This window comes from Ischnura elegans, chromosome 8 (assembly GCF_921293095.1).
Source record: "Ischnura elegans chromosome 8, ioIscEleg1.1, whole genome shotgun sequence".
Classification (NCBI taxonomy): Eukaryota; Metazoa; Arthropoda; class Insecta; order Odonata; family Coenagrionidae; genus Ischnura; species Ischnura elegans.
Window position 1 is genome coordinate 93,679,851 of NC_060253.1, and position 27,802 is coordinate 93,707,652.

At 37.0% G+C, this 27,802-nt stretch overlaps 1 protein-coding gene across 1 annotated transcript in view; it reads left to right on the forward strand.

The window, feature by feature from the left end:
- The first annotated feature begins 938 nt into the window (after positions 1 to 938).
- Positions 939 to 27,802, forward strand: part of LOC124164457 — a 392,138-nt gene continuing 365,274 nt past the window's right edge. The window contains exon 1 of the mRNA XM_046541783.1: positions 939 to 1,001. Coding sequence (XP_046397739.1) covers positions 941 to 1,001 — 61 coding nt within the window. The 5' untranslated portion in view covers positions 939 to 940. The remainder of the gene's footprint in view (positions 1,002 to 27,802) is intronic.

The window sequence follows — 27,802 nt, forward strand, 5'->3', positions numbered from 1 at the left end:
AAACGTAAATAAAAATCTATTCGTACAAAGTTAAGTAATTCTCATGGAATGCAACGACTAGATCGGTCTGAGGTGCATTTGGAAAAAATTACTTTAATCTGTGTTTTGATTTCAGTAAAGGAACATTGAATAAACATTGGTACCGGGTATTAAGTAGCTGTCAGTACAGATACTTATTTTATCAACTTTTTAGAAATGTTGATCACGTTTTATTTTAAAAGGATTTAACTATTTGCATTCTGAATTGTAGTAAAAACACATTTACTTCGGAAGGTATTCTTAAAGTGAGTAATATTCTTATGGAATGTCTTTAAATGAGTCTCTCATAGATTTGAATCTAAATATAGTTTACTATCTTCAAAAGTCAGTCCGAAGTGTTGGTGGCTACTCCACTGATTGGTTACTTGAACGTACTTACTATCAGTCAAGTTGTAAAAAATATGTCGATTTTATTTTTATCAACAGAGTATTTGTGTAGCTATAATTTATGCATAAATATTTTACCTTATGACTGCTCTTACCATTTACATCACATTTACCAAATATTGACTGAGTGAAGGTGCCTGAGTCTTATATTTATAGTACTTTTTATAGATAAAATGTTTTCATCGTTTATATCGTTATTATCGCCGGCCTCGGTGGCGGTGGGGTAAAGTCCTCAAAGTAAAAAAGTGCCTGCCAAACCGTAGGTCGTGGGTTCGAATCCCGCCTGGGTAGGTGATCCCTATCCAGGGCATGGATGTTTGTGTTGTACTTTGTTAATATTGGAAATCCTCGTTGTAAAAGGCCGTTATGTGCTGTTTACGAGGGATGTGATAAATAAATAAATAAATAAATATTTTGGATACAAATCTGTTGGCAAATTTGTAAGCTCTGAACTTCTATTTTATGTTGAAATTTTAATAATGGCTCTTTATCCTTGTTTCATTACAGAATTTACATGGGGACCCACACCACAAACAGCATGGATTATCGCAATCAGATTCAAGACCACGCCGGTGGTAAGTGACTTATAAATTACTCTGTAGGATCGTGAAAAGCAACGATTGTGATCGGAGAGAAATAAGGAACTGCTGTAATATATTTTTTGCGTCAATAAGTTTGATTTTTCAGGATTAGGATCGATGTAGGTATTCATAGTGCCAATGAAAAGGTATCGGACACACAACATAGTAGTTTTTATCAGAATTAAGAAGTAATTATCAAAATGATTGTAGCGCTCTGTATTTTGTGACAATAATTGATGTTGCGATTTTGCTCCTTATCCATATCATTTTAACCGACTTGATTTTACTAATAGCGGCTTCATAAATGGTCGATTCGCCCTACCAAACGGCATCTACCCGCTTTGTTATCTTATTTTGGAGGTCTATCTGATAGGATTTTTGATAAAACTCGTAAGTAATATTGCAGGTTGATATTCCAGATAGCCTTTCAAAGAAAATAATGCTGTAATGATCTGGAATGGTAGTGATGTAATGTATGATATTTTCTTTCCTGAAAGTTATTTCTGCGATTTTATTGTTTTATTTTTCTAATATGTTTTATAAAATGAATCTCATTGGCACCCTTGCAGACGCTGGCCGTTGTATCCTGTCATGTGTACAATGTTTAGTTCATAAATGTGTTGAGGGTAGCATAACTCATATGTTTTTCCTGGGTTTTTTAGTGTATAGACGTTCCAATTTTAATGCTTCATCAGTATTTTTAGAGATCACGAAAGAAAGAAAAATGCTTGCGATATCCTTAAACAATAAATTCCTTGATATTGTAAAAAATGGCTGTAAATCGTCTAAAATATTTTAATACACTATAAAATTCGTTCATTTTCCCGCATAATATTTTTACCTCTTTAAAAATCTCTTCAATCAGTTATGCCTCTAACAATACTTAGTCGTGATGATTCATATGTTCGGGGAAAATATGCTCGACGTGTCCCGAGCGATAGATTCCTTAAGTAGGCCATGAGGTGATTTACGACGCCGCCGGGCCCCATTGTCCCTCTGTAGAGCGTTCTCCGCTGTTAGGCCACAGGCGTACATTCTCCTCCGCCGTCTCTCCCTGAAAGATTTTCCATGTCCGGCCATTTCCATCATCCGGCTTTTATTCGAAGCCCAATCGATATGCTTTTTTTATATCCCTTTCCGATGTCCTCCATTAGTCCCCTCGATTGCGCAATGGCATCGTCTTATTAGTTTCGCGAGCCGTCATTTCCTCGGGAATGAAAGTATCCTGGCCAGAAACAAATTTGCGGCGTTACATGGTAGCGCAGCTAATAGCGGAGCTGGAGGTGGTCTGCCTCGTTTCGGCGCCCCATGGAAGCTGTGCTCGCTGTATAATGGTGAGCGGACGGCTCGGAGTGTACTTCGAAATAAAGCTTACCTTTTGGCCCGAGATAAAAGGATCTTAGGTAATGACTAAGGAATGGTTATTCCGACTTTAGATTTTTTTCGATACTTCCTATTAAAAAAATATCCTGAATTAATAATTGAATGAATTATACCGATTCAGGCCGGACATAGTTCGGCATATTGAAATAAAAGGTAGTCGCACTTTTCCAAAATTATAAGATTGTGGAGAAGTACAATTAACTTTTTTAGGAGTTTTTATGCTAGTGAATTTCACTTTGCATTTGATGGTTACCAGAACTAGCAAGGAGATATAATGATTATTTTAGCGTTCTTTATGTTGTAGCAAGAAATGAGATTACGATTTTTATATTTTTATTATAGAAATAAAATTATTGCGTCATTATTGAATCTTATTATTGATTTGAATAAACGAGTCTAAGATCCTAAATTATTCGAGTAAACCATAGGGTTTAAAAGTTGAGCATGCTTGTAATTTCGTCAAAAGTCGAAAATGAAGGGATATAGATGTGTAAAGTGGTGGTTATAATATTTATTGTTACATGTAGGAGGATATAAATATTCAAATTTTTATATTTGGCGAATAGAATGTGTGGTTCATATCCGTTATATTGTAGATAATTAATTTTACAAAACTGAAAACCATTTACTATATTCTATTGAAGCCATCGTGTGTGAATATTCGGTTACTGAGGGAAAGAACACCAGCTTTGGAATACAAATTTGGATGAATGCAAGACATATTACTGCCCCAAAAATTTTTGAGTTCATTCTGCGAAATTCGCGAGGAATCGCTTCCCCGTACACAAATGCGCACTAATTTACGGTCTGCTCTTCCTGGAACCAGTTCAGCTGGCTTGAAACTTCGACCCGTGACCTGAAACCAATGGTAAAGGGTGAGCTACGTCTAAGTTCCCGGAATTTTGGAGATCAGTTACCGGCACCCGATTGAGCGTTAAATCCATTTACCGGGCGTAATAGTATTTCTATCTCGAGTTTAATTTGGAGGGGGGGATTGCTCGAGAGAGCGGATCATCCTGGGGAGGTTTGGGAGGAAAGATTTCATTGCTTTACCGGTCTGAATCTATTTGCACTGGTGACCCTTGGCAATCCAGGTCTTCTCGGGATTCTGCCAATTCTCTTGTGCCGCTCCACCTTTTAGAAAGAGACTGGATAGCATCAAGCTGGCGTTATTAAATCATCAACTTGGGTCCCTTCCCGATTTTTCGCTTCCAATGAAATGTTTAATTTATTTATTGCTACTATTCTGGTTTTATTTTTTTCTTATGGGTTACCTGATTTTTACCTTCCCTGATATGTGAGCCGGATCAATTCTTAGTACCTTTTAAACGGGCATTTTCCTCGATATTTCTGTGATGCCTCGGTAAATAACCCAAAACTGCAAAGCAATTGAGAATGGGTTTATCATAAAATGGATTGAAGCAGACCATAGATTTTCTCGGAAAAAGTTTCATTCGATTTTTTATAAAAAATGGTACTTATGAGTGAAGTTACTTCATATGAAATTTAATTCTCGCATGCCAAACGTATTTTTAACATTTTTCCGCTTTTTATGATACATTAGATTATTTCACGGTAAAATTTTGAATACAATGAAGACAAATTCAATTGTGACAAATCTATCTCACATTTAAGAATTTTATATCGTCTTCTTGAAAATCACCTCGAGATGTCCACCTTCAATATTATGTGTTAATAATTTCATTTTTAGTTTCTTTTACATACCAGTGATATGCTCCTATTTAGTTTTTTCACTCTTATTATACTATTTGGTCTAATTCGAGTTTAATACCCTTTTCTTCAGTGATACAGTATAAACGTCAAACGTATTACCAAATGAAGAAAGATTTCGTGCATTCCCGGCGAATAGACTTAGTGAAGAGTTCTCGGTATAGCCACCGGGTCAGGAACTGCATAACTGCCGACGTTTCGATGCCCGACTCGGCCATCGTCCTCAGGGCTGTGAGGCCCTCTATCTGAGCCTGACCCGGTGGCGATCCCGAGAACTCTTCACTAAGTATTACCAAATACTATCAGACTGAATATCGATGTATCTGTCGTTCTCAGATTAATACCACTAAAAGTCCGTTTCGGTTTTATTTATTTATTGGTTCGGCTGTAAATGTTTTAAATAAAACATAACTTAAACGCTTAAGTTTATCATTGTTCCTCTGATTTTAAATTTTTGCGGACAATATTGTGTTTTCAAAACAAACTAGGGCACCAATTCCTCTCGCGGGAACTTTAAATGCGCGTAACAATATCTCCGGGAATTGGCTTAATTTTACCCATCGATCGATCGCGAATCCGTGTGGTGGGTTTTTAGGAAGCACATAGGGAGCCATTCCGTTGATATGCATGTGTTTTTCGCTGGCTGCGTGATGGGTGGTGGTTTCATAAAACCCTGCTGATATCGCCCCGGGAGACATCGTCGTGGGCGGTCGTCATAGCAAGCGTGGACCCAGACATTTTGGAAGCGGTCCAGGATGAGGGTAAGGAAGGAAACGATCGGGCAATCATTTTGTTGGACCGCTGTCAGGAAACCTTTCCTATAGGGGGTTCGTTAAGTGATGCCGTGATAAATATATTGGGCGAACGGTTACTGCCTCCTTTCTCCTTCCACATGGTCAATATGCTGCTGCAAGATGGGTTGGATTGGCGGTTGATACGTCGGCCGGATCGGCCCGGGGGCGTTTGATGTGATCACGTGCCATTCCTTTAAGCGGTCCACCGGGTTCCGTTGCCCTACGGTTAAGATTAGGTACTCTCCGGGGCCATTGTCCGTGCGAACCCCAAGGCTGCACTCACCGTCGGAAGGATACCTTTGGAGAGCCGTTTTTTTATTTGATTCCTTCGATATCAAGGCGTCTTTACAACGAGTTTCCAAAGAAGTTTTCCATTATATCGCAGAGCTATATCATGATACGTCTAATCTTTTCTTTATACTGAGGGTTCTTCGATTCCACGCTATTAGCCCAGTATAACTGGATATAAAAGACGACCTTTTCTGTTCGAGGTACTTCAGCCTTAAGGGTGAGACCCTTATGGGAGAATTTGAAAACTTACTTTGCCTATGAATCTTTTAAGCATTTGGGCGTATGCGGTTACATAATAATATTTTTGCTTTTAAACTATAAAACAGAGTTTTTTCATGTATGTGTTGGGTTCTGGAAAATTTCCTTATTAGGCAAAAACTTATTGCATAGACAAGATTTCACTTACTTTTACAGGTAGCGGCTTCCTATTTTCTATATTGTTGTTAAAATAAAATTTAACTGTATGACCGAAGGAAAATTAATAAGTAATTAAATTATTTATATTAGCTATATCTAACCCATTGTCATATTGATCAAGGTTTGGATTCCTTTTGGATGACAAGGTAAAGTTGTAAAACCATTCCTATTCTAATATAACAATATAAAAATAATTTTTTATGAAAGCACGTTTTTCTCACGGCAGTGTCACCAAAAACGTTCAATGTGAACACATTTGCTGTCGTGATTTTCTACCATTCCCATTCCTTTTAACCGTTTCCAGTCAAATGTTCCCTTTTGGGAACAAATTTATGAAAATTTATGAAAATTATATTTCGCATCTGTGATTATTTTTATAGCTTTTGTTATGTAAATAAATTTTAGATGTATTTTTTTATAGAATCCTATGACTTGTGTGTACATTTTTCGTTAATTATACCTTTTCAAAATTGTTTTTTTTATCACCTCTATAGTGAGTATGCGGTTTATTCGTTTTTTTCCCCCTACACTCTGAGTTCTGAGTTTCCTTGAAATTTCTACCTTCATAAGTCATGGAACGTGGCTTAACATTGAGTTGCAAGATTTAAAAAGGGAAGGACGACAAACCACAGGGGATGTAATGAAAATGACAACGGTTTGTACTGCATTTATTTTCTAAACAATTATATTCTAATTTCATATATTTCCTTAAAAATTTGTTGGAATGCATCGTTTGCAATGGCGATATTTGCAAATTTTGGCAAATTCCTAGTATATAATTGTAAAATATGAGCATAACATTATTTTCCCACTTACAACACACCCGAGTAATCACCTTACATCCAAACAATTAGCGTAACCTAAAAGCCGCAAATAGACCTAGTTTTTCCGCCACTAATTACAGACCACCCTGCAGAGTGACCCGTCCACCTCGTGATGAGCGGCTTATCTCTGATGCCGAGGGTAAATTCAGTAAAAACAAAACTTGGAGCTGAGGTCCTCGCTTTAATTAAAGAGGACGCGTAGAATTTTTTCTCTGATGAGTCGACTGGTGGCATGAGGCAAGAAAATGGGACATTCTTTCTCTTTCGGCCTCGGTAAGGAGATAACAAGGAAGAACCAGGATTTTGGGGTGCAAATGGGAGCTTTAATTTCGTGGAAGCTGGTAAGGGTTATGTAAATTACTCGGGTATGAGTTAGCATTAAAAATACTCGCAATTCTTATTTACCTCTGAATACACAGTATAGGTACAAGTTAGTTATAACTCGGACCGTGTTACGCTTACAAATATAGTGATGGTAGGTTAATAGACTCAGTGGTATATTGTCTGCGTTAAGTATTGAGTTTAGGGTATATACCCAAAATGAGGGTCCTTACAAGTAGTCATTGATTGGGATTAAGCTCTGAATAAAATTCTGTTTCAGATTTGGGTGATAAATTGATCACAAAAAGACAATTAAGAGAGTGTAATCTACCTTAAAAGTCTAAAGTAGAGTTCAATTATCCTTACAAAAATTTAAAAATTGCAAGCACTCCTATTCAAATGCTCAGTTAAGAACTTTGCAGTTAGTAATTAACCAAGATAGATTTCGATTAGATTTTAATTCACTTCTGCCTACTAGAATAAAATTGGAAATTGTTTTCAAAGTTATCGTGGTAAATTCCATGGGTTACATCTCTATTATGCATCATTACATCATTAGGAAATCATTATTAGACCAAAGCACTGCATGGAACCCCTGCGAATTACCCAGTCTTAAACTCGCCTTGTAAGAAGATAACTTGGTGGTCTGATGGGTAGTACCTGACCGGTAATCGGGAGATCTGAGTTCGTTTACCGCCTAACCCAAATGATTTTTTTCATGGCGAATTTCACCATTGGTGTATAAAACCATGATTAGGATAAGAATTCTGTGCCTAATATGTTCGTATAATGCCATAATAAGAAAGCTGTTTCTATTTTGGGGAGTTAGGAGAGGGCAATGAAGCAGCAGAGTTGTTGGGTAAAGGTGAGAGCAAATATTTTAAGGATGGGAGAAGAAGGAGCAGGTTGGTTGGGATGCATTTGCTCTGATAGGATGAGGTAAAGGATGACAACTAAGCAGGATGAATTTTTAGTGAACAAGGTAGTATAAAATGGAATTTACCAGGGTATTAGTTCATTTCCTTGGTACAATCCAGTATAATAGTATTAATTATTTCAAGAGCCTTAGCACTATTCAAGTGGTTAATTGGTCACGAAATGATAATAGCACCGATTTATTAAATATGAATGCCTGGTTTTGACACCCAGCTGTGTGCTATAATTGCTTGGATTATTTTTAATTCCACGAATAGGGATGAAATAAAAACGTTACCTTGGTAATAATTTATTTACAACGTATGTGATTGAGGGATAATGTTTGGAAATTGTTGATTAATTTGCTTTTAGAATACTTGAAGTAGTCGTGTGCGAATTTAAGTTTCAGTTTTTATGGAGTGAACATTGCTAAAGCCTAATTTGTGTTCTTGTAGAAAAATTTGAAATGGTCAATAGGCCGAATGGACTCTTTAACTATTCTTCGTTCTGTTCTGTTTCAACTTCATTGAAGTTAACTGTCCCGATGGCGAAGAAATCTCTAGCTTCATCTCCACCACATATTGTTGGTCTTTAAGGGTCATCGGCCTTCACATTTTTACGCACCCTACTCTCCTTCCCATTCCCCTCACTATTTTTCCATACAACTTCTCCCCCCACCTTGGCCATGGTACAAATACATATGCGAATTTTTGTTTCATCACCTTGAGAAAGATCTAAAAGTGTAAAAACCTTGATCGGTAGAGGAGCGCTCCTCCTGTAATGTGTCTCTGAGATGCTGATAGTTCACCAATCATTCAATAGTAAATATTCACTTTATTTTAACATAAAATATTATCTTTAAATTTAAAAAATAAGTCATATTACCAAACATTTCTCAAATAATACATCAAAATGGTGAAAAACTCATATAATAAAGATTTCCTTAAGTTTCTGAATGAATACCTTAGGTTTTTTTGAGACCTAATTTTTTCCAAACCTACTGCAAAATCAGCAAAAATGCCTCGGAATTTTAGCGTATAATCTAGAAAATTGGTTAGCTTTCAAAGGGTTGAAGTGTCGATATTATTATTGGTTTTAATTTTCATCATGATTGTATACTCCTCTTGGCAAATGAAGCAGTGTATTGTACTTAGGAAACGAGAGTTGTATAATATGGTTTAACAAGAGAATAGCGCCGGTGAGGGGAAGACAAAGGGAGCAGCTATGTTTTCGGGTGAAAATTGTGCTGGGGGAGTGAAAGGTTGGGAGTGCGGGAGGGCAGAGTATTTTCTCTCGGGGGAGGAGGAGCGATGCTCCCCGGGGAATGGAGTCGCACGCGCCGGGAGATGACAAGAATGCGTTCCTTGGAGATTGAAGTGCGCGGGGAGTTAAAAGCCCACTCACTCACTCTCTGTTTGGGTGGGTCCTCTCCTCTTACTCTGATGCTACTCGATCTTCGCATGCGTCCTCGACCCAAGACTCATTCTTCCGGGGATCCCTATCTCTCTCAAGGCTTTGACGCTTTTCTCCTCTGAGAATACTAGTGTGCTGTTAAAAATGTGACTACCAAGTTTATCCATTGCCTAACAGCCTTTGGTGCGTATTTAAAAAAATGTTTTTTATGCCAAAAATATTTTGCTTTAAAAATAGAAGGAGCAGACCCGTGATTTTAACGAGTAATCTCTACTTAATGAATCATAGTGCATAGGATTTTTTCCTGTCATCTTAATTTTGACTGACTTTTGATTATTTATTTTTTATGATACGCGTTCTGTTAAAATTATGATTTGGGTTTTTTACTAATAAATCGTGTTACACCCCACTCTGAGGATACTAGCTTGTCGTGAAAAATGCGACTGCCACGTTTATACATTGGCTATGAATCTTTAGTACGTTTTAAAAAAAAATATTTTATTATGCCAAAAACATTTGCTTTATCTCTATAAAAACCAGGCCCATCATTGTGAGGTGTAACTTCTACTTAGTCATATTGCCTAGAATTTTTACTGCGTATCCATTTTTTTCTGAAATATGACTCGATTTTTTATTTGATTTTTTTCAAAACCCTGAAAATGATAGCAGCGTAGTATAAACCTAGGCAGCCTTGGTAAGTGTAAAATATGCTAATATTAGTTTAAAATAATGGAAATAATATGCTTCTTTTTTGAAACAACGCACATAAAGTAGGGATATGTAGATTAGGCCTTCACTAGAGTTAGGCCTTGTGATACATTATGATATGATTTTTTCACATAGAAATGGAGTCATGTAACCTGTCTACCTTAAAAGTAAAACACCCGTCAACATGACGGGCTAAGCGTCTCTATTTCATTTGTAGCGGTAACGGGTGTAAAATTCAGGAAATCACTGCACAATATTACGCATGGTCATTTTTTTGTTTTAGTTAAATCATTCATGCATTTACATTCTCTATTGCATTTTAATTGGAAATACGCAGTGTATCTACCATAACGTGTGACGTATGGTAGGCCAGGGTACGGGAAGCTAGAAAGACGTGACCGCTGTTCTTATAAATTATTTATTTTAAAATGATTAATTAAATGTAATCAATGATGAGCAAAGAAAAATACTACATTAATTGGAGTTATCAATTAATTTTAACATTTTGATAATTGTCCTACAAAGTACCCATATAATCCAATTCCTTCTAGTGTTAATGTTGCAGGTGATAATAATCTTATTTGTTTCCAAGTACGCCATAATTTAAGAGAGGCTGGGCCATTTCCTTTCATTTGACCGTAAAGCAAGACCAAAAACCTATTTATTTCATCTCAGGGAGATAAATGAAAATTTTCATTGGCTTTTTACTGTAGTTTTGTATAAACTTGATAATATTGAGCTTTAGTGAGGGTTTTATTACGAAATTTGAGTTGTTTCAAAAAGGAAATGGATATTGTTTCCCCAGGCAACTTAAATTAGTCTGCCAAGTTCATGATTTGATAGTCTTTTTCCTACTTAGGTTTCTACTGCAGAGATGTATTTCCGAAGTTTTGATACAATCGTGATAACATTGGTAAAGTTGTTTATGCATAATGTATTTTAAACATTGTAATTAAAAGACGTTGAAAATCTGGCACTAGCGGTTCCTACTGCGCTAAATCGTTGAATATAGACAAAAAATGAGTCAAACTAGCTTCGTAACCATCCGTTTTGCCGTTAAATGTATGATTTTGGTTTGATTGTATCGTGATTGTAGAATTTGTAGTCGGTTAACGGTTTAATTCGCTCATCAGACTTAATCATGGTACGCTACTCCACAATATGGGAAATGCAATTTTAATTCACCGCACGGTCGCTCCCGTTTCCACTATGATCACCAGGAAAAAATCTCAATGATGTTCGCTATATGGTGCACACATATACGCCATGCTACAATTTGCTCCAATTTATTATCCCTTATTCTCTGCATCCATAAATCTACTGCGTGCAACTTCAAAAGCGTCCCGCTAATTGGGTAATCTTTTCAGGGTCCGTGTTCGGGAGCGTTTTTATTATCACTTTAGAAGCGCGCGATGAAGTCATTTTCCTCTCGTTGTCATGCCTCCTTTCCATCCACTCTCGCGTCCTCTACTTAAAAAAATGAATTATTAAACAATTTAAAAAAAGATAATAATAAATCCTCTCGTGGCACGCAAACCGTTTACGCGCTGCTGCCAGTCAACTGTTTTCGTGCGTTTTCTTTTTTTTTCGTGCCTCTACTTGTCGCGTTGGACGTTGTCTCTCTCTCTCTCCATTCCTCCTCCTTCACCTGGTGGGTAAAAAAGCTCGCGAGCTCTCTAAATCCGAGCAACGTGGCCGTCACCTCTTCTTTCACGGGTCTTACTTCATTTCTTTTTTATCCCCATCATCCTCACACTTCCTTTGGCATAGAGTTCCCATAAGATCTTGACAAACCTTATAGCTCAATGCTCAAAAGCATGGAAAAATACACTAAATAATGAATGAGATCATTGGTTTCAGGCGTTACTTGGTGGTCGGACTCCTCGGTTATGGCAATGAATAGCTACGTTTTGCCCTCGCTTATGAGTTTAAGTGTTCAAAGATTAGATAGTATGCTCAAACTTCTTAAAATTCAATGTATAAATCTCTGTGGAAGATATCATTGTTATAAAATAATGAGACGCTAAGAAACTAGTAAGTGCTACTCAAAAGAAACGAATATTAATTTTAGCAATGCGCAATCATTAATTTCACAATCCGTTTGTTTAGGAGGCGATTAAAGTTTATATTATTGTCATAAAATAGATTTAAAGAAATTAGTTGGTGCAAATTCAGACGAAAATTAAGTATAGCAATACGCAATCTGTACTTCCACAACCCCTTTGTTGAAGAGAAGATGATTCGTATCTCCAAGGCCCTTACGATGCTCGTAGAAAGTGGGAGGCGTCAGATGCATACATAGAGCAATTGCGGAAGGATGTAAAGTGAAATAAATACATGGGTGTTAATATAAGAGATGGTCGACGAATTGAATTTAGAGCAGTATCGAACCGATATTTGTATTGACGACTGCTGATCTTGACAGTGGGAAAAGTAAGGACATTTACAATAAACCACGAGTTTTATTCCAGCGGCGAGCAAAAGTTCATAATATCCGGGATTATTCAGGGGTTAGGGAAACCCTACTTTCGCGTTTGCGTTTCCCCGAAATTCATCCTTTGCCTTTTTTTCAACGCATTCTTTCCTTTTTCATCCCTTCTTTCTACGCCCCTCCTCGCTTTGTGTGCCCCTAATGGTAATTACTCCCGTTGGATCGAGCGTCCGCGGACCTCGACTCTTTTCCATCAACCCCAGGACCCCTTCTCTCGCCTCCTCCCACGAATGCATCGATTCTCACCCCGCTTTCTCTTCCTCTCCTTCCTTTTCTTTCTCCCTCTCGTCCCTTCTCTCATCCCCTCTTTCTCCACATTCCATAGTGAGGGTTAACAAACCCTAAGATCCTAAATAATTAACGTAAACTGTGAAAGATGCATCGCCCTCGCGTTGAGGCAGCCATAATAATCCATTGTTAAGTTTTCAAAGAATGGAACTCATGAAAACTATTCTTCGTGATGTTTTTTGTTATTAAATGTTTACTGCTGTTCTTTCCAGTTGGGAGAAACAATAAGTTGTATTTATGGCTGAGTAATTACTTCACGCCTTTCTTCTACAAAATTAGTAATTAGCATAAAAGTTAAAACTAACAACTTACCTGTATTTGACGGTAAACTTTAAAAATTAAAATGAATTTGCTGTTATCCTGTAAATGTTATTTGAATTTTATCGTTCGAATCAGTATGTGTATGTATTGTTTCCATGGTACTAATGCTCCACTAACCTCTCACTTTGATGCGAATTTCTTTGGTACTGTAGAGCATTATTAACGACCGATCTAAAACATCACGTAGACGCAGCAATATAAGGCTGATCAAGCAATTGCTTAACCGATATTAATTTAAGCATTTTGGTTTCGACGTACTGCTCAGAAGTCCGCATTTAGTGGATTTTTACTGACCCTATGTTGGTACTATTCACCGCTCTTTTTTCTTACGTGCCAATCCGCAATATATACGATTGTCAAGAATTGAATGGGAAATGGAATGGGGTCGAAAATGCTGATGATGTATTAATCTCATGTGAAATCTGTGAAAGCTTGGGAAATACGTTTTCCTCTGCGGCGAATGTGTCATTCGTGTGACCTGGTCTAGCTCTAGTTAGGGCTTTATCTGCATCCTCTCTCTTAATATCTACATCTACATAATTCCCTTAAGCCGCCTAAAAGACGTGTGGTAGGGTGTGTTATGACACCAGCCGTTTCCACGTAAAAAGGAAATGCGAAATTACAATTAGCATTTATTAAAGTCATTTATGGTTCGAGGAAAACGAATTCCCATATCTATCCGTTCGGCTGAATATGTCTCTTAATTTATCGCTTCTATCGGACCTGGAAATATAATGAGGCTCTAATATTATGTTCTCTGAGTCAATCTAAAAGATATCTATTCTTAATTGTTCTATCAATCTAAGCCTAGTGCGTAGCCTCCGAGTCTCCAGTGGCTCCCAGCCTTATTCGCTTAACATCTTGGTAACGGTATCTATACGCCCGTGACAGTTTTTGACGAACCGCGCAGCCTTCCTTTGTATATTATTCAGTCTAGAGGATTAAGGGGATTCATGGGATTAAGTATTTCTGCAACGGATCCCGTATGCTCGCTGCATATTCAAGGGGCGGTTGAACGAGTGCGAAATAGCACCTTTCTTTTACTTTCTTAAACTGAATCAAAAATCGAATTACTGAATCGAAAATCTTCCCACAGTACGCTTGACGAATCCTAATTTCTTCAGGGCTACGCCGCAAATATTCCTTTTATTTGTTCCACACGAGAGGCTCGAGGTTGTCATAAATCGCATTTACTTTGTTCGTCTGTTGCCTTTATTTTAATTCCACCCACAATATAAACATGGCTTTAGTTTGACTAACCCTGCAAAAAAATCGCCGTGCATTTGCTACGAAAGTAAGCAAATATGAGTTGTTGCAAAAGCGAAATAAATATTTGTTCCCCAGAAAACTTAGACTATTTTACACTGTGAAAATCTAATAAATTCATAGGTTTTTACTACGCAGCTATCATCGCCAAGGTTTTACAATTTGAAAATGGTTACTGTCGAAACATAGTAAGGAAATTCATTTTTAAGGTATAGAATAAACTAGGTTAAAGTTTTCGTGTGTATGACTCTGCATCTTCAACTTCGCTTTAAAATTTTCATTTGAGATTTACGTGATATTTAGTTAATGTTTTATCATTTAGAATGAAAAAATGGCAGAATGAACTGTTGTCTCTTCCTTTGTATCTTTATTTACTATATTTTAAAATGTTGCTGAAACATACCAGCTTGAAAAATACCTTCTCGGTATGACGTGATTAAATTTGCATTTATTTGCCTGGGTAGACCTTTTTCAAGGGAAACTTAGTTTTTTTGGGAAAATGCCCCTTGGGCAATTAGCTCATCATATTTACACAAAAGCCACAAGATAAAATGAAACCATGTTAGTTTTAATTTATCTTCACTCTCTTTGAAGGATGTGGATATGAGTTATAAACGTAATTGACTTATTTTCTCTATTTTCAGACTAACAAATTTACAAATGTAAATCAGAAATTTTAAAAGAGGAATCTTTTCCCTTTTTTCGGAATAAAAATACTGTATTATTTTTTTAAAGTTTCTCTTTTGCAGCCGGTTATGATTACTATTTTCTGCCCTTTGAACCGCCTTTATATTCCGTGCGAATGTCATTGCGTTAGCATTATAAATGCATATTGTTGGAAAAGCTATTTGGAAGATGTTTAACATGAACAAATTTCTTATCATTTTTATTACATAAATACATTGTCTATGATGTTATGTTCTTCGTATAAGTGATCCATCGACCCAGAATTATGCTTTTTATGGAGTTTTGGTTGCTCACTTTTGGACGTGGCTCCCCCATTAACAGAATAAAAAACTCAGTTGTTCTTTATTCCTCTCGAATTTTCGTAATGGATGTAGGTTAAGTCGTTAGATAGGTATATTTATTTATCCAATTATAGATGTTAAGTTTAAAAAAATCAATGCAGAAGAAAAATTCAGCTATGAAAAGGTTCAGGTCCATAAATTGAATGGTTTACACCTGAAGAGAACCTACCAGCAACTATATATGTTTCAAAAATGTATAATTAAGAGATATAATATTTTTTCTTGACGAAACATGAGAAAAAGCGTTAAAGAAACAGAATAGAAAAATAAAGCAATTATATAGGGCTTGCAAGGGTAAGTATTAGCTGCTCACATGTTTTAAGAATGTTAGAAATGATTTTGTTGCAAAACGAACTGCAATATATTTTTTATAGAGTACACAGCCATAAAATCATTTTTAAACGTCAATATTATTGTGAGATAATAGTTTGTATCTGGCTTTTTGACAAATAACATCTATTAACCCTTCACTTCTGTAATGGAACTAGGTATATTATTAAATATTCTTGACCCAGCAAACAGATTTGGCTTTGAATTACGAAATAAAATACTCCTGCGTAAGACATTACATATTACCGTGGAAAAACTTTCTGGATTATTTCCGCTACCTAAAATGAATTTCTCCAAAACCTTTAAGGCAAGCGGAGACAATAGCATCAAATTACTTAGGGGAAGGAATGATCAATGCGCTTTAATATTTATAATTTTTCTCCATACGCAGGGGTTATCATGAAAGAATGTTACTATTTTAGTAATTTATAAGATGATACCAAACGGCAGCGGATTTATAGGGGGGTGGATTATGGGATTATGGCCCCTCTCTTGGGTATCCAATTTACACTAGATAGAATTGTAATTTTTTCGGGCCTCCACTACTGCTAGTTGGTTTACCTCCACTTAGCTCCCCCGTTGTCCCAATTCTGGATCCGCCACTGATACCATATCGCACACCTCGCGAGTTTTTCCTACAGAAGTAAATCGAAAACGTTGTTCATAGGGAAAAAAATTTAGAACCGAAACCAGGAAGTGAATAGAATTGATGAAGAAATTGCAAAAGTTAACGAAGTAATGTATACAAATGCTCGGACAGACGTTGAGAATCGTTTGGATATTTGTCACGCAATTAAGAGCGCATTTTTTGAAATTTATTAAATATGTAAAATTTATTATCAGGTGGGGCAACTTTTTCAACGATGACCGTCCACTTGATCGATCTATGTGTGAGTAATATCGATACCAAACTCTCTGGATGCGCTTCATTCACTTTCTAGCAGGCCACCCGGCGTTGCTCGGGATGGTTGGTACCCAGACAAGTGGGATACTTGGAACTTGGAATTTATGGTCACATGGCAGGTTTCTATTGGTAACGAAGCATCTATCATGGTGGAATTCATACGTAACAGCAAAAAATCGAATATACGATTTCTGTATACCGAGCACGTTCGTGCAAACTACCCAAAAAGGAACACCCAAGCAAAAAGGTTCGTACCGAGAGGATTAATAGTCAAATGTAGAATCCTTTGAGTTATATTTTCCCTCATAGCGTATCAAGAGGCCTGCCTATCAGGCAGGATATCCAAACACAGAAGTTGCATTACGTGATGTAACAAACGGTAATGAGAAAACGATGCACGTCGGACACGAACATAAATAACACTTCGGGATTTGTGAGCATGAGATGCACCTATTTTTGAACTTGAGATACAATCTGTGTAGCCGTATGGAAACGCATAGCGGATAGACTAGCAGACATCCTAAATCTAGTTAACTGTTTTGTAGAATAAGGTGGTCTTGGATATGCTTTATTCGCTAACAACGCTTGTTGAACGCAAAGTCACGCAGTCTATATAAAAAATCATTCAACAACGCTTTTGTTCAATAACAAGAATAACTTTTTTGTTTAAGACCACGTTATGGACCAAGTTCGAACTTGGGCTCTCGAAATCGGAAGCCACTACACCAACTCGATCCGAAAGTCACGAATAGAGATCCCTTTACTGTGAACGTAGGCTGTCTATCCTTCCGTGTGGGGAGTCAAAGTGTGTGCACAGCCGTGGAGGCATTTGTGCATGCTAGGAGGCCGGTGTCCCGTCCCCGAGCGGCGTCGTTTCATGTCGACCCTTTACAACTCGGCCGTGTGCTCGCAATTGCTCAAAATCAACACCTAGTGTGCACGGAGGGTCGGCTCCTCAAAGCTGAGACTTCGAGAGTTGGAAGAGAACAGGGAACAAGGCCACTGGCCGCAAAAACCACGGAGGCGCCGTGGCGCACTTCTATACGAAAAAAAACTAGCTCACTCATTGTACGTAGGCTTATTATTAATTTTTTGCCAGGTTCAGGATGATATTTTTCTTGTATTTGTATACATCCATGCTTACATTAGCTCTTTCTCAGTAGGTTTTCGCAGGTTTTTCACGCTCCCTTTCTTGTGTGGGTGTTTTCCTGCAGTGCTTTTTTTTCAAATAAGGGCGAAAGACAATATTCTTAGTTTTTTCCACGTTTTTTAACATCTTTTTACACTTAATAAAAGTCGCTCTATTCACTCTACATTTTTTGCTGATTTCGGAAGCATACTTATATGCCTAATTTTTTATAAGTTGACTGTACTTAATTTTAAATGTAACTTTACTATACATTCCTCTGAAATTATTTTATGTACGACGAGGGTTAGATGGAAGATGGGACATTCTAGTCCCAATCTCGCCCAATAAATACGAATTATAATTATTATTAGAATTCTATTGAATTTATTTTTCTCAAATTGCTCTAAAGAAGTCAATGGTTGATGTAAATGATTTCGTTTTCAAAGAAATTCTTGTGAAAGCCAACTTCTGAATTCATCTTCAGGAACTTTTCCGTGACGGATATAAAAATTAAACTCTGTGACGGCCTCTAAATTTTGTTATTTCTTCACGACCCAGGTTCCGCATACCTTATTAAACTACTAATTTATAAAACATGGGTAGTGCATTAACCCATTTCTTCCCAACGTTGCGTGAACGCAACGCAAACTTTGCGATTTTTTTTCTCCGTATTTGTTGTTGATAAGTAGTTAATATTTTTAACATAGGTAGTTCAATGCTTTCTTAAACGTTATAAATTTTTCTACGGAATAAATTTAATAACTTTTGTTTTTACAATTACATTTTCATTTATATGTAAGTCGTTATTCTAGGCTATCTTCTAACTTTACATTTTATGTTAAATCTGAGGCACTCGATGATTATATCTCTCTGCAAATACAATGATGCATTTGTATTCTAGGCCATTGCAACAATTTGGGTGAATTTGACTAAGTGGTTTTTAAATTATTTAAGAATAAAGGAAGTTTTGCGTTCACGCAACGTTGGGAGAACCCCGGTAATCTAGGTAAACGGCGCGCCGCGGCGGTAGTCGTCGTTTTTGGACTGATAAATGAAATGCTTATCAAGAATATGTTACCTTTTTATGGTGAAACTTTAGTTTTAGGCAATTTTACAGTATTTTAGTCCTAAATATACATCTGCATAAGTGTTGAAGGGTCCTTACTAGGATGTTTGGCAAGTGGTGAGTTTTTACCGAGTTGTGACTGTTAGATGTTTTTAACTTCACGTATCGAGCAAGATTAAATCAGCGTTTACTTTCGCTATAGTGGAAATTTACTGTGACCTACACTAAAAGGTGCATAAAAACTTTGCTATAGAGTTGTTCAGGAAAATGTCCAGATTTCTGTAGGCGTCTGCAATTCCAAGATATACTGGCATCCTAAGGTAAGAACGATCTGCTTACCACAGTTGACAAGTATGCTAGAAGCAAGTGAGTATGTGAGGGTTAGCAAATAGATCGTAAAGTCGTATTTACGTGGTGTTGTTGACTAGGATTCAAAGGGAAGGTAGTGGGAGGGTAAAATGCATAGTTAGGCTGGGCGGGGATATCCCGGCACCAATGGGTCTCCGTGCACAGCGGGGGTTGGCGAGTGAGCAAAATGAATGGAGAGATAAGAGGGATCACACTATCGCAGTATTTTCTGAGAAATTCATGCCCACTGGCCGCTACCGATAATGAGCTGGTAAGGCTCCAAATGAGGGCGCAGGCCATTTTGAAAGAAATTTTTTGAGAACTATGAGTGACGATGAATGCACTGGGATTCCAAGAAAAATATTTCTTGGTATATTGACTCAGGTAAAGGGCTTTATGGGTATTACGGTATCTAGAAGGGGCAATGTTCTGTTCCATCTGCTTTTACTATATCTGTGGTTGTCTGTTGAACAATTGTTCCCTCCAAATGACCTAAACCCACATTTGCAGCCTGAGTTGCTCAATATTGCCAGTGATGATAGTGCGTGAAATTCTCAAAAAATATTACAATAGTGTGGTATTTCTTCCGTTCTGATGTTTAGTGGTTATCACACCTTAGCTACAAAATATTACTGGAGTAAGGACGCTGATAAAGGCGTTCCTCTTGTGCGTCAAACGATGTCCCTGAAGCGTTTTGTTGAACCTAAAATGTTCATACGCCTGGTTGGTAACAGAAGTTTGGACAAGGGGGATAAGTTTTCTAAGATACGTCCATACTTAGCGAGCTCAACCAAATATTTCTACGGTTTGATGCAATTTCTCATTAATTATCTTTTGACGAGAAGATGATGCCATATTTTGGCCGCCATTCCGTGAAAATGTTTATAAGAGGAAAACCAGTTAGATTTGGGGTTAATTTGTGGAGAATGATATCTTCCTTGGGAAAATTTTCTGTTTATGGATGAGCATCTGAAAAAACTGATACCTCTTTGAGTTTAGTGGAAAGGGTTGTAGTTGGCCTGGCAAAAGTTATTGAAGTTGCAAGGTATCACTTATTGTATTATGAAAATAATTTCAAGTTATTTTTACTGATACTTTTGTCTCAAATGGGATTTTTCCCAATTATGATTAAAGAATCCCTTGTAGTGTGAGAGAAAACAGAGTCGCAAGTTGCCTTCCTCGCACTCAAAAGGAACTGTCCAAGGGAAAGTAAGGTTGTTTTGATTGTATGATCGGTAAAAAGAATGCGTTATTCTTTGAGTTGGCTTGATATGTAACTATATATATTACCAAATTTCGGTATATTGGATCTATTTGTAAATTTGAAGTTGTAATTGGATCAACCATCAGTCAGGCATATTTTTGTTCAGAAATAGTGTTATGTTTCCTCAAGAAAAAAGAAAACAGTGAAGGAGAAATTACTCATTTTCAATAGCAGCCACTTTGTTACTTACGCGATATACAAATTCTTATTATTTGACCGGTTGATTTATATTTTCTGTACTTTATAATGGTGTAACAGCCGAAACCGGTCAAATACTATAAATTTTTATAAATTCTTTGTGGGTGACATAAATTGTTTGTTATTGATAATATGGAGCCTTCCACCACGTACAAGCTTCAAGTTTCGATTTAGGCAACCACCCTTATGGTAGCTAAAATTGCCATAATATAGGACATAACGGAATAAATGGTTAGCGAAATGCAGTAGGGAAAGACAAGGTTGGCCACAATATTGATCGTGACGAAAACATTCACGATGAAGATGCCGAGTTTGTAGCAGCCAGAAAATAAGTGATTACCAAAAGTGCAATATTCATCTACATACTGATTGCTCTATTAAATTTCATGAAAAATACAAAGTTTAATCAATATTTTCGGTTAATTACATGTTTGGGTTATAATCAAAAAGAATTATTTGCAAAAAGAAAAGAGTTCCGAAAAAAAGGCAAAACGGCTCATTTGACCAGGGGAACTCCCAACGTTGCGTATACGCAACGTTTCACCAACGGCAAACTAAAAACAATAAAAATATAAAAATCGATAATTTGCCTTATTTAAGTCTGTTTTATTGCTAATTTATCAAAATATTTGGAATTTTTAAGTTAATAACATGCTTTGGATTTAATGGGTTAAGTACCTAATTAGGGAGCCATAGCAACATTTGATTTTTATTTCCGAAAAGCATTGTTCCGTAAAATGTGTAAAAGATAAGTACTCCTTTTTCTCGCTTTCCTTCCCTATTGAATTTCTATCGCTGTTAAATTAACTGGCCTGGGGAGAAATATTGCAATTTTGCTTTGAAAAACGTATGCTATCATCAGGAATGAGCATAATATGTGACGTAAGTTCACGTTTTCAATGAAAATTTTTCTGGAGCATGATTAATTTGGTAATAATGTGTCGTGTTCTAATCTGTTGCAATTCCTCAAATTAACTGTAGGATGTTACGACACCAGCCGTTTACGCATAAAAAGGAAATATTCTGACAAAAATATGCCTATCATTTATTAAAGTCCTTTATGGTTCGAGAGAAAAATGAATTCTCATACCTATTCGTTCGGCAAAACACCTCTTAACTTATCGTTTCTTTCTTCTAATCTGTTTCTCTCCGTGTCGCCGTTTAATATTTCCATTATCCATCGCTCATACAATCTAAGCCTAGAGCTGCTTACCAGCTTCTTAGGTATATTTCAAAAAGTTTTTGTCTTTTAAATTGTTTGTTTATCGACATATATATTTTCTATTTGCATGATGTATTTTAGGCACTTCGTCTCGCCATTCTTCCTTTGTTTTGACACCAATCTAATGAATCGAATTTTGAGCAGACTAGCACTTTGGATCAATCAACCATTAATCTAAAAAAATAGCAGAGTCGTGCAAAGTCAAGGATTCAAAGAATCGAGAAGACAAATTTAGAGCTCTCCATTGCATTTTCTGTTGTTGAGTTTCCAGAAAAGTTTAATTTTGGAAACGGATTTGTAAAAAAAACGATAGAAAACCGTTAAAGCCTGGCTGATGAATAGAACTGAAAAAATATCGTCGCAAAACAAGTTTCAGTCCTAAAATTATTTTATTTCGAAAATATTAATAATTCCTTGGGTTTTTATTTCCTGCGGTTCCTTTCTCAAATGTGGGAATAGTAATTTGGTGTCGAAAAGGATTCAATGCTTTTTTTGAGCTTTCCCGACCTCCATAATTAATTATTCCCAGTCTCAAACACCCTCTCCCGCCAAGATATGAAATCACTCATTCGCAGGCTTAGCTCGCATTTTTTGTGAAATATAAATGTCTCCGCATTTAGAATAGATTTTTCCTCACTTATGCATTATCTTTTGATGCCTAGAGCAGGAAAATAATGTTTTGCTGTCTATTCAAAAGTTAGCTTCTTGTTGGCGTCATATTTTTTGTACCTAAAATAGCCAATTATACATTTTATTCCATTTATATATATTTGTAAACAAAACAACCGATATGTATAATGTTGTATTTATTGGTTTTCTAAGATTGGCGTATTTTATACGCCAGCGCGCCCGATCGAGGGTTAAAAAGATTCCATTTCTGTAATACGTAGAAGTGCGACAAAATGTAATCGGCCATATCATGCCGCAAATGATCTAATGGATGTTATTTTTGAAGGAAAGGTGGAAGAACGGCAGAGGTAGGCCACAAATATGCTACATTGTGTTATTGATGAATAATAAAAAGACAAATCATTAAAAGTTTTTAAAGAATCGTCTTTGAAAAGACTTGCCGATTAAAGAATTGATAGAAGAGCTCTTTTAATCAATCTTCGGATTGCTGACCGATGCTGAAAATTGAAAATTTAATAAGTACTCCGAAAAATAGCTGAATAAACACTTGACATGAATGAATTTTAATCATGAAATGATCCGATAGTAACAAAAGTCGAAATCATCTCTAATGTTTATGTGTAATATCGTAAGTCTTTTCCCATTGAAAATTTCTGACTCCGATGGACAAAATAATCGGTACCCTGGGCGGAGCAAAATTGTGCCAAGAAATTTTAACCTTGGATAGGTGATGCCAGGAAGAACCAATGTTACAAATGATGTTTAGGTCATTGTGTACCATTTTTTAAACAACGGAACTTTTGAGGCAAGCATTCCGATTGACCGCGAGTTTGCCCTGTTGCCGGATCTTCTGGACAAAGGCAAAGGCAATTGTATGCAAAACATTCGAAGTCTCAGTTTCTCAGAGCATCCGGCAACAGGGCAAACTCGCGGCCAATCGGAACGGAGCTTTAAGTTTATGTAGTTTAAAACTGGTGCTTTTAGACCGAAACGTCATTATTAATTTTGGTATCTACTGGCATCAGCTATTCAAGATTAGAATTTCTTGACACAATTTTTTCCACCTAGTTTAGTTAACGAAAATGTATATAAGATACAAGAAAATGAATCTGATCTAATGTTGCTAAGCTGTTGAGTAATCTTGCTCGCCAACCTTTCAAATCGAATGCAATCCACCTTTCTTGCACGTCCTCGCCTTTCAAGTCCCACAAATTCAATTCTTCAAAGTAATTCTCCTCCCGTGTGGCGGAGTGCGGTTTGCCTTTCGTGTGCAGTCTTTTATTTCTTCCCAGTTGCGATCCGGAAAATTTAGTGGCGATGTGGAGAGATTGGGAGGAGGGAACACAGTCAGCGTCGGGAGGAAATGACGCCGTGCTATTGCAGAGGAAGTGAATTTTCGCCGCCTGCGCCGTGCTTTGCCGACTCTCTCACTCTGCGATAGAACGTTTACTTGTTTTATTTCCAATTCTCATCGTCATTTTTTTCTTTTCTTTCACATCCTCATCTTGAACGACTTCTCTCTGTCCTGCGATTTCATACAATGGGAATAGCGCCTTGTGGATCGTATTCTTGGGATGGAAGGAAAGACCAATAGGTCCGACTCGAGCTTTCGGAATGATGAAAGGAGATATCAATTTATGGAGACCGTGATGAAGACTATATTATTCGCTATTTTGCCACAGTAGCGAATTATGTGTGCCTGTCGGACCCGCTGTTGACCGCTTTTTCTTTCCCTTTACTGGCCTTTATTTGAAATACGTCATCATCATACGTCAAAAATCATAGGATTGATTTATTGTAGAGCGGAAAAATCATTCCAATCCTAAGATTCGATTGATTGGTCCACCCCGTATCAAACAAATCTTAGATGCAGCTCTCCACTCCGCTCTCCTATCCGCTAGCCTCTTCATTTCGTCGAATTTATTCTCTTTTGAATTCTTTACCTATAACCTGCCCGATGTAACTCATTCGTGGCCGTCCTTGGTTCTTCTTCCCTTCCCCTATCCTTCCATTATCGTTTTCACCTGGCCATCATAATGTAATCTATCAAGTTGTCCCGTCTTCTCCTTATGATATTAGGAAGACCATGATGGAAAATAATAAATCAGCCGATGCAACAATACTATTAGGATTTAAGCTCCAGCTTTCATGCTTACTTCACTTGAACGTTTGTTAATTCTATGTATTTTTCAATTTTTTCACTGTATTACGTATTTATGCAACGAGCGTTGAGCTAATTTTATTGATGAAACTTAGTATGAGACTCCATAAACCCGTGAAGCATAACTTGCTTTTAATTAACTCCATCCATTTTTCAGGATTTCTTTAATTGTTTCTGGTGTTCTTCTCAGCTACTTGTGTAGATTAATATCTTATACGATATCTAAAATTAAAGAAAAATTAGCCCTTCAAGGTAGTATTTATTTTGAACTTGTTTTTATTTCTGTTCTATAGTTACATTAGTCCAATAGGTATGGACTTCTGGTGTAATATGGTACGGACTATGCTCGTGACTCCAGGATTTGGTTTAATAAAATGGCAAAATATGACATATATCAACATCATTAAATTAACAGCATCCACCTGAACGAGTGATTTGATGGATGCAATAACAAAATGTAATTTTGTAAAAAAAGAAATGATAGACTCGTATCTATTAGAGATAACTTTGGCTCGATAAAATGTCATGTTTTCCTTCCGCGCAAATCCTTACCTCGTCCTTGTATGCTTTACTGTTTCATGTAATTTAAAAGAATATTAATTACTTTATTCTAATAAAATATTTTTTTTGAATTCTCGAAATCATGATAATAATATGCTTTTATGTAAGCCGACGTTTCGGGAGACGACTGGTCTCCCATCCTCAAGGCCTTGTTACTTTATGGAAGTCCAATTTCACACTGAACCGGATCGACCGTTTACCGAGGACAACAATGCGGCTCAGGTGTCGTCCGATTGGCTGTAGGTCTTTTGAAATTCTTCACGTTCAACCCTTATGTTTTTTATACGGCTGATTACAGGTCTCCATGTATTGCCAAGATGAAAGCCAGTGTCCCGATTTAAATTTTTGGGATTGAGGCGGATAGCTATTGCTTCCCTTATTATGCGGTCCCAGTAAGTCGTCTCCCGAAACGTCGGCTTATATAAAAGCATTAACCTGGCTGAGAACTCGAGAAATATTCGTCAGAAGTATTCACCAGGAAAAATTAAAGTCGTTTATGATTACAATTGGTTAAATAATATTAATTATTATATTGTAATAAAATACTATTTATTTTCAAAAAAATTCGTTTTAGATTATTTTTATAACGATAGCTAAGAGATATGTTGCATTATTGCCATTTTTGATCCATTCATGAGAGAACCAAATACGTACTGTTCGCCGATCTCCCTGCTCCAGTGATTTGTGGGACAAGTGCACTTATGCCTCGGGGCACTCCAGTTGGATGAACGATTCCGAAAATATTGGCCGAATATAGGGATTATATTTTTTAGTCACAAAAAATGAATGACACTTTTAAAATTTTGTGACATTCGAATCACAAAAATTACTCCGAGGGGTTTTGAAGAGAAAATGAAAAAAATTGAGTGATCAATGGTCAGTTTAAAAAAATTTAATTTTTCAATACATCGCTTTGTAAATTCGTGAAATCAAATCAAATATGGTCGAAAAAGTGAAATTTAGAAGGGGAGTGAGGTTTTACGTTCAGCTGCACAAATTTTCGAAACATCTCTCTTCATTCGCGTGATATTTTGTATCTGGTGTTTTAATTAGTAAATGGTGTCATAAATGATGAGATTTAGAAAGAAATTTCATTATCAAATCTAATTTTACGTGTAAAATTTATAGATCTTGATGACACTAAAATTATATTATTTGATTTATACACTTTTTTAAAGTAAAATAAAAACACAAAATGTATCGTCACTAAGCAGAGAGAACGTAATGTTGAAACAATTGGGTCAAAATTGAACTTTTTGGCATGCATCATCGACTGGATTAATGGCACAGGTAAAAAATTTGTTGGCTAGAATTATTGATTCCATTCATTGTATCGGCGCACCACCATAATGGACGACCTTTTTTGTGACCGAGAACCGATTCACAACGTCATACACAGCTCAGCCGTATTCTTAACTCCCCCTCCCTTGCAGAAAGAATTATCGGGTTATCCACCGGGTAATTGGCTATATACCTCCCGACGTTTTGAAGAACAACTTCTTGTTCTTCATTCTCAAGGGGTCGTCTGAATGCCATCTCCCAAAGTCGTCCGGCTTTTGTTATATATAATGTAGTCCACGATGGATCTCCAAGCATTGCTGATACGACGGTGAAAATAGTTTTATCTTCGTCCTGAAGGCGCTGGCAGTAATGATAGCGAAGCTGGTATCATCACCACTGCAACGTACGCGGTAGTAACCGGAAATTAAGAACTTCATCGTACACAGCGGAAATCTCCGTTCTCACATTGCTGATATGGTTGATTGCTGCAAAAAGACGGGAAATGCAGAAAACGCTAGATCCGATCAGATTTCACCCGACCCATGGACGGGGTAATATATGCACACCATGGAGGGGGGATATACATGTCGGACCACGTTGAGAGATGGCATTCAGAAGATCCCCTGAAGATGAAGCAGAAGTCGTTCTTCAAAACGTCGGAAGATGTAGCCAATTACCCGATGGAGAACCCGAAAATCAATTCTACACCCGATACGTTGGGAAAATCTAAGTTTTTAGGTCGATTTCCCTTTTTCTCATTTCAATTTCTACTCCACTATTTCACTTTAATTTCCTCCCCAGCAAGGTGTGATATCCTTCCCGACGCTATGAAAGCAATGAAACTGGTGCCACCAGCTAGAAATTTTCGTCCAGGCGAACATATCATGAGTCGGAGAAGGTGAAATGATTACCTGTTATTTTTTGTGTATTTTGGGTATTGATGCAGGTGTGTTTTCCCACGACCCGGATAAATATAATATATACGAGCCAGTTGAGTGTTATCATCTCCTCCAGTCAAACTTTGATGCGTTTCTAGTACATTGAATGTGTCGCGGAAGGATTCTCTGTGGAGCAAAGGAACATCTTGCTAATATGGAGGGAATGGAAACAGTTCCAAGTCTTAGTTTACTATAATTTGCTTAACTTTACTCGCAACGAGGACTCGATGTGACCCGTCTAACTCTAATTTGTACTGTCCAGGAGCGCGTCGTGATGCGGAACTCATCGCAGTCTCCAAATCATACCATGTGGGAACCATACTCTATCATTCAACCGTCAGACTATAACTTCTACTACAGCCACTATGTGCACCTGGGACTTAGCTACTTAGTTACTAACTAGTTTGAATAATAATGACAAGGTTTGTATATACATTTAGGGATGTATCTCCTTAGACGGGCGGTGAAATTGTTTGCTCACGATCTTTCAGGTGCGGTTAATGTATGGGAGAGTGAAGAGAAAATTGCCGGGAAGGAGTGAGAGAAAGGGGTGTCGAAGGTTGAGTTTAAAT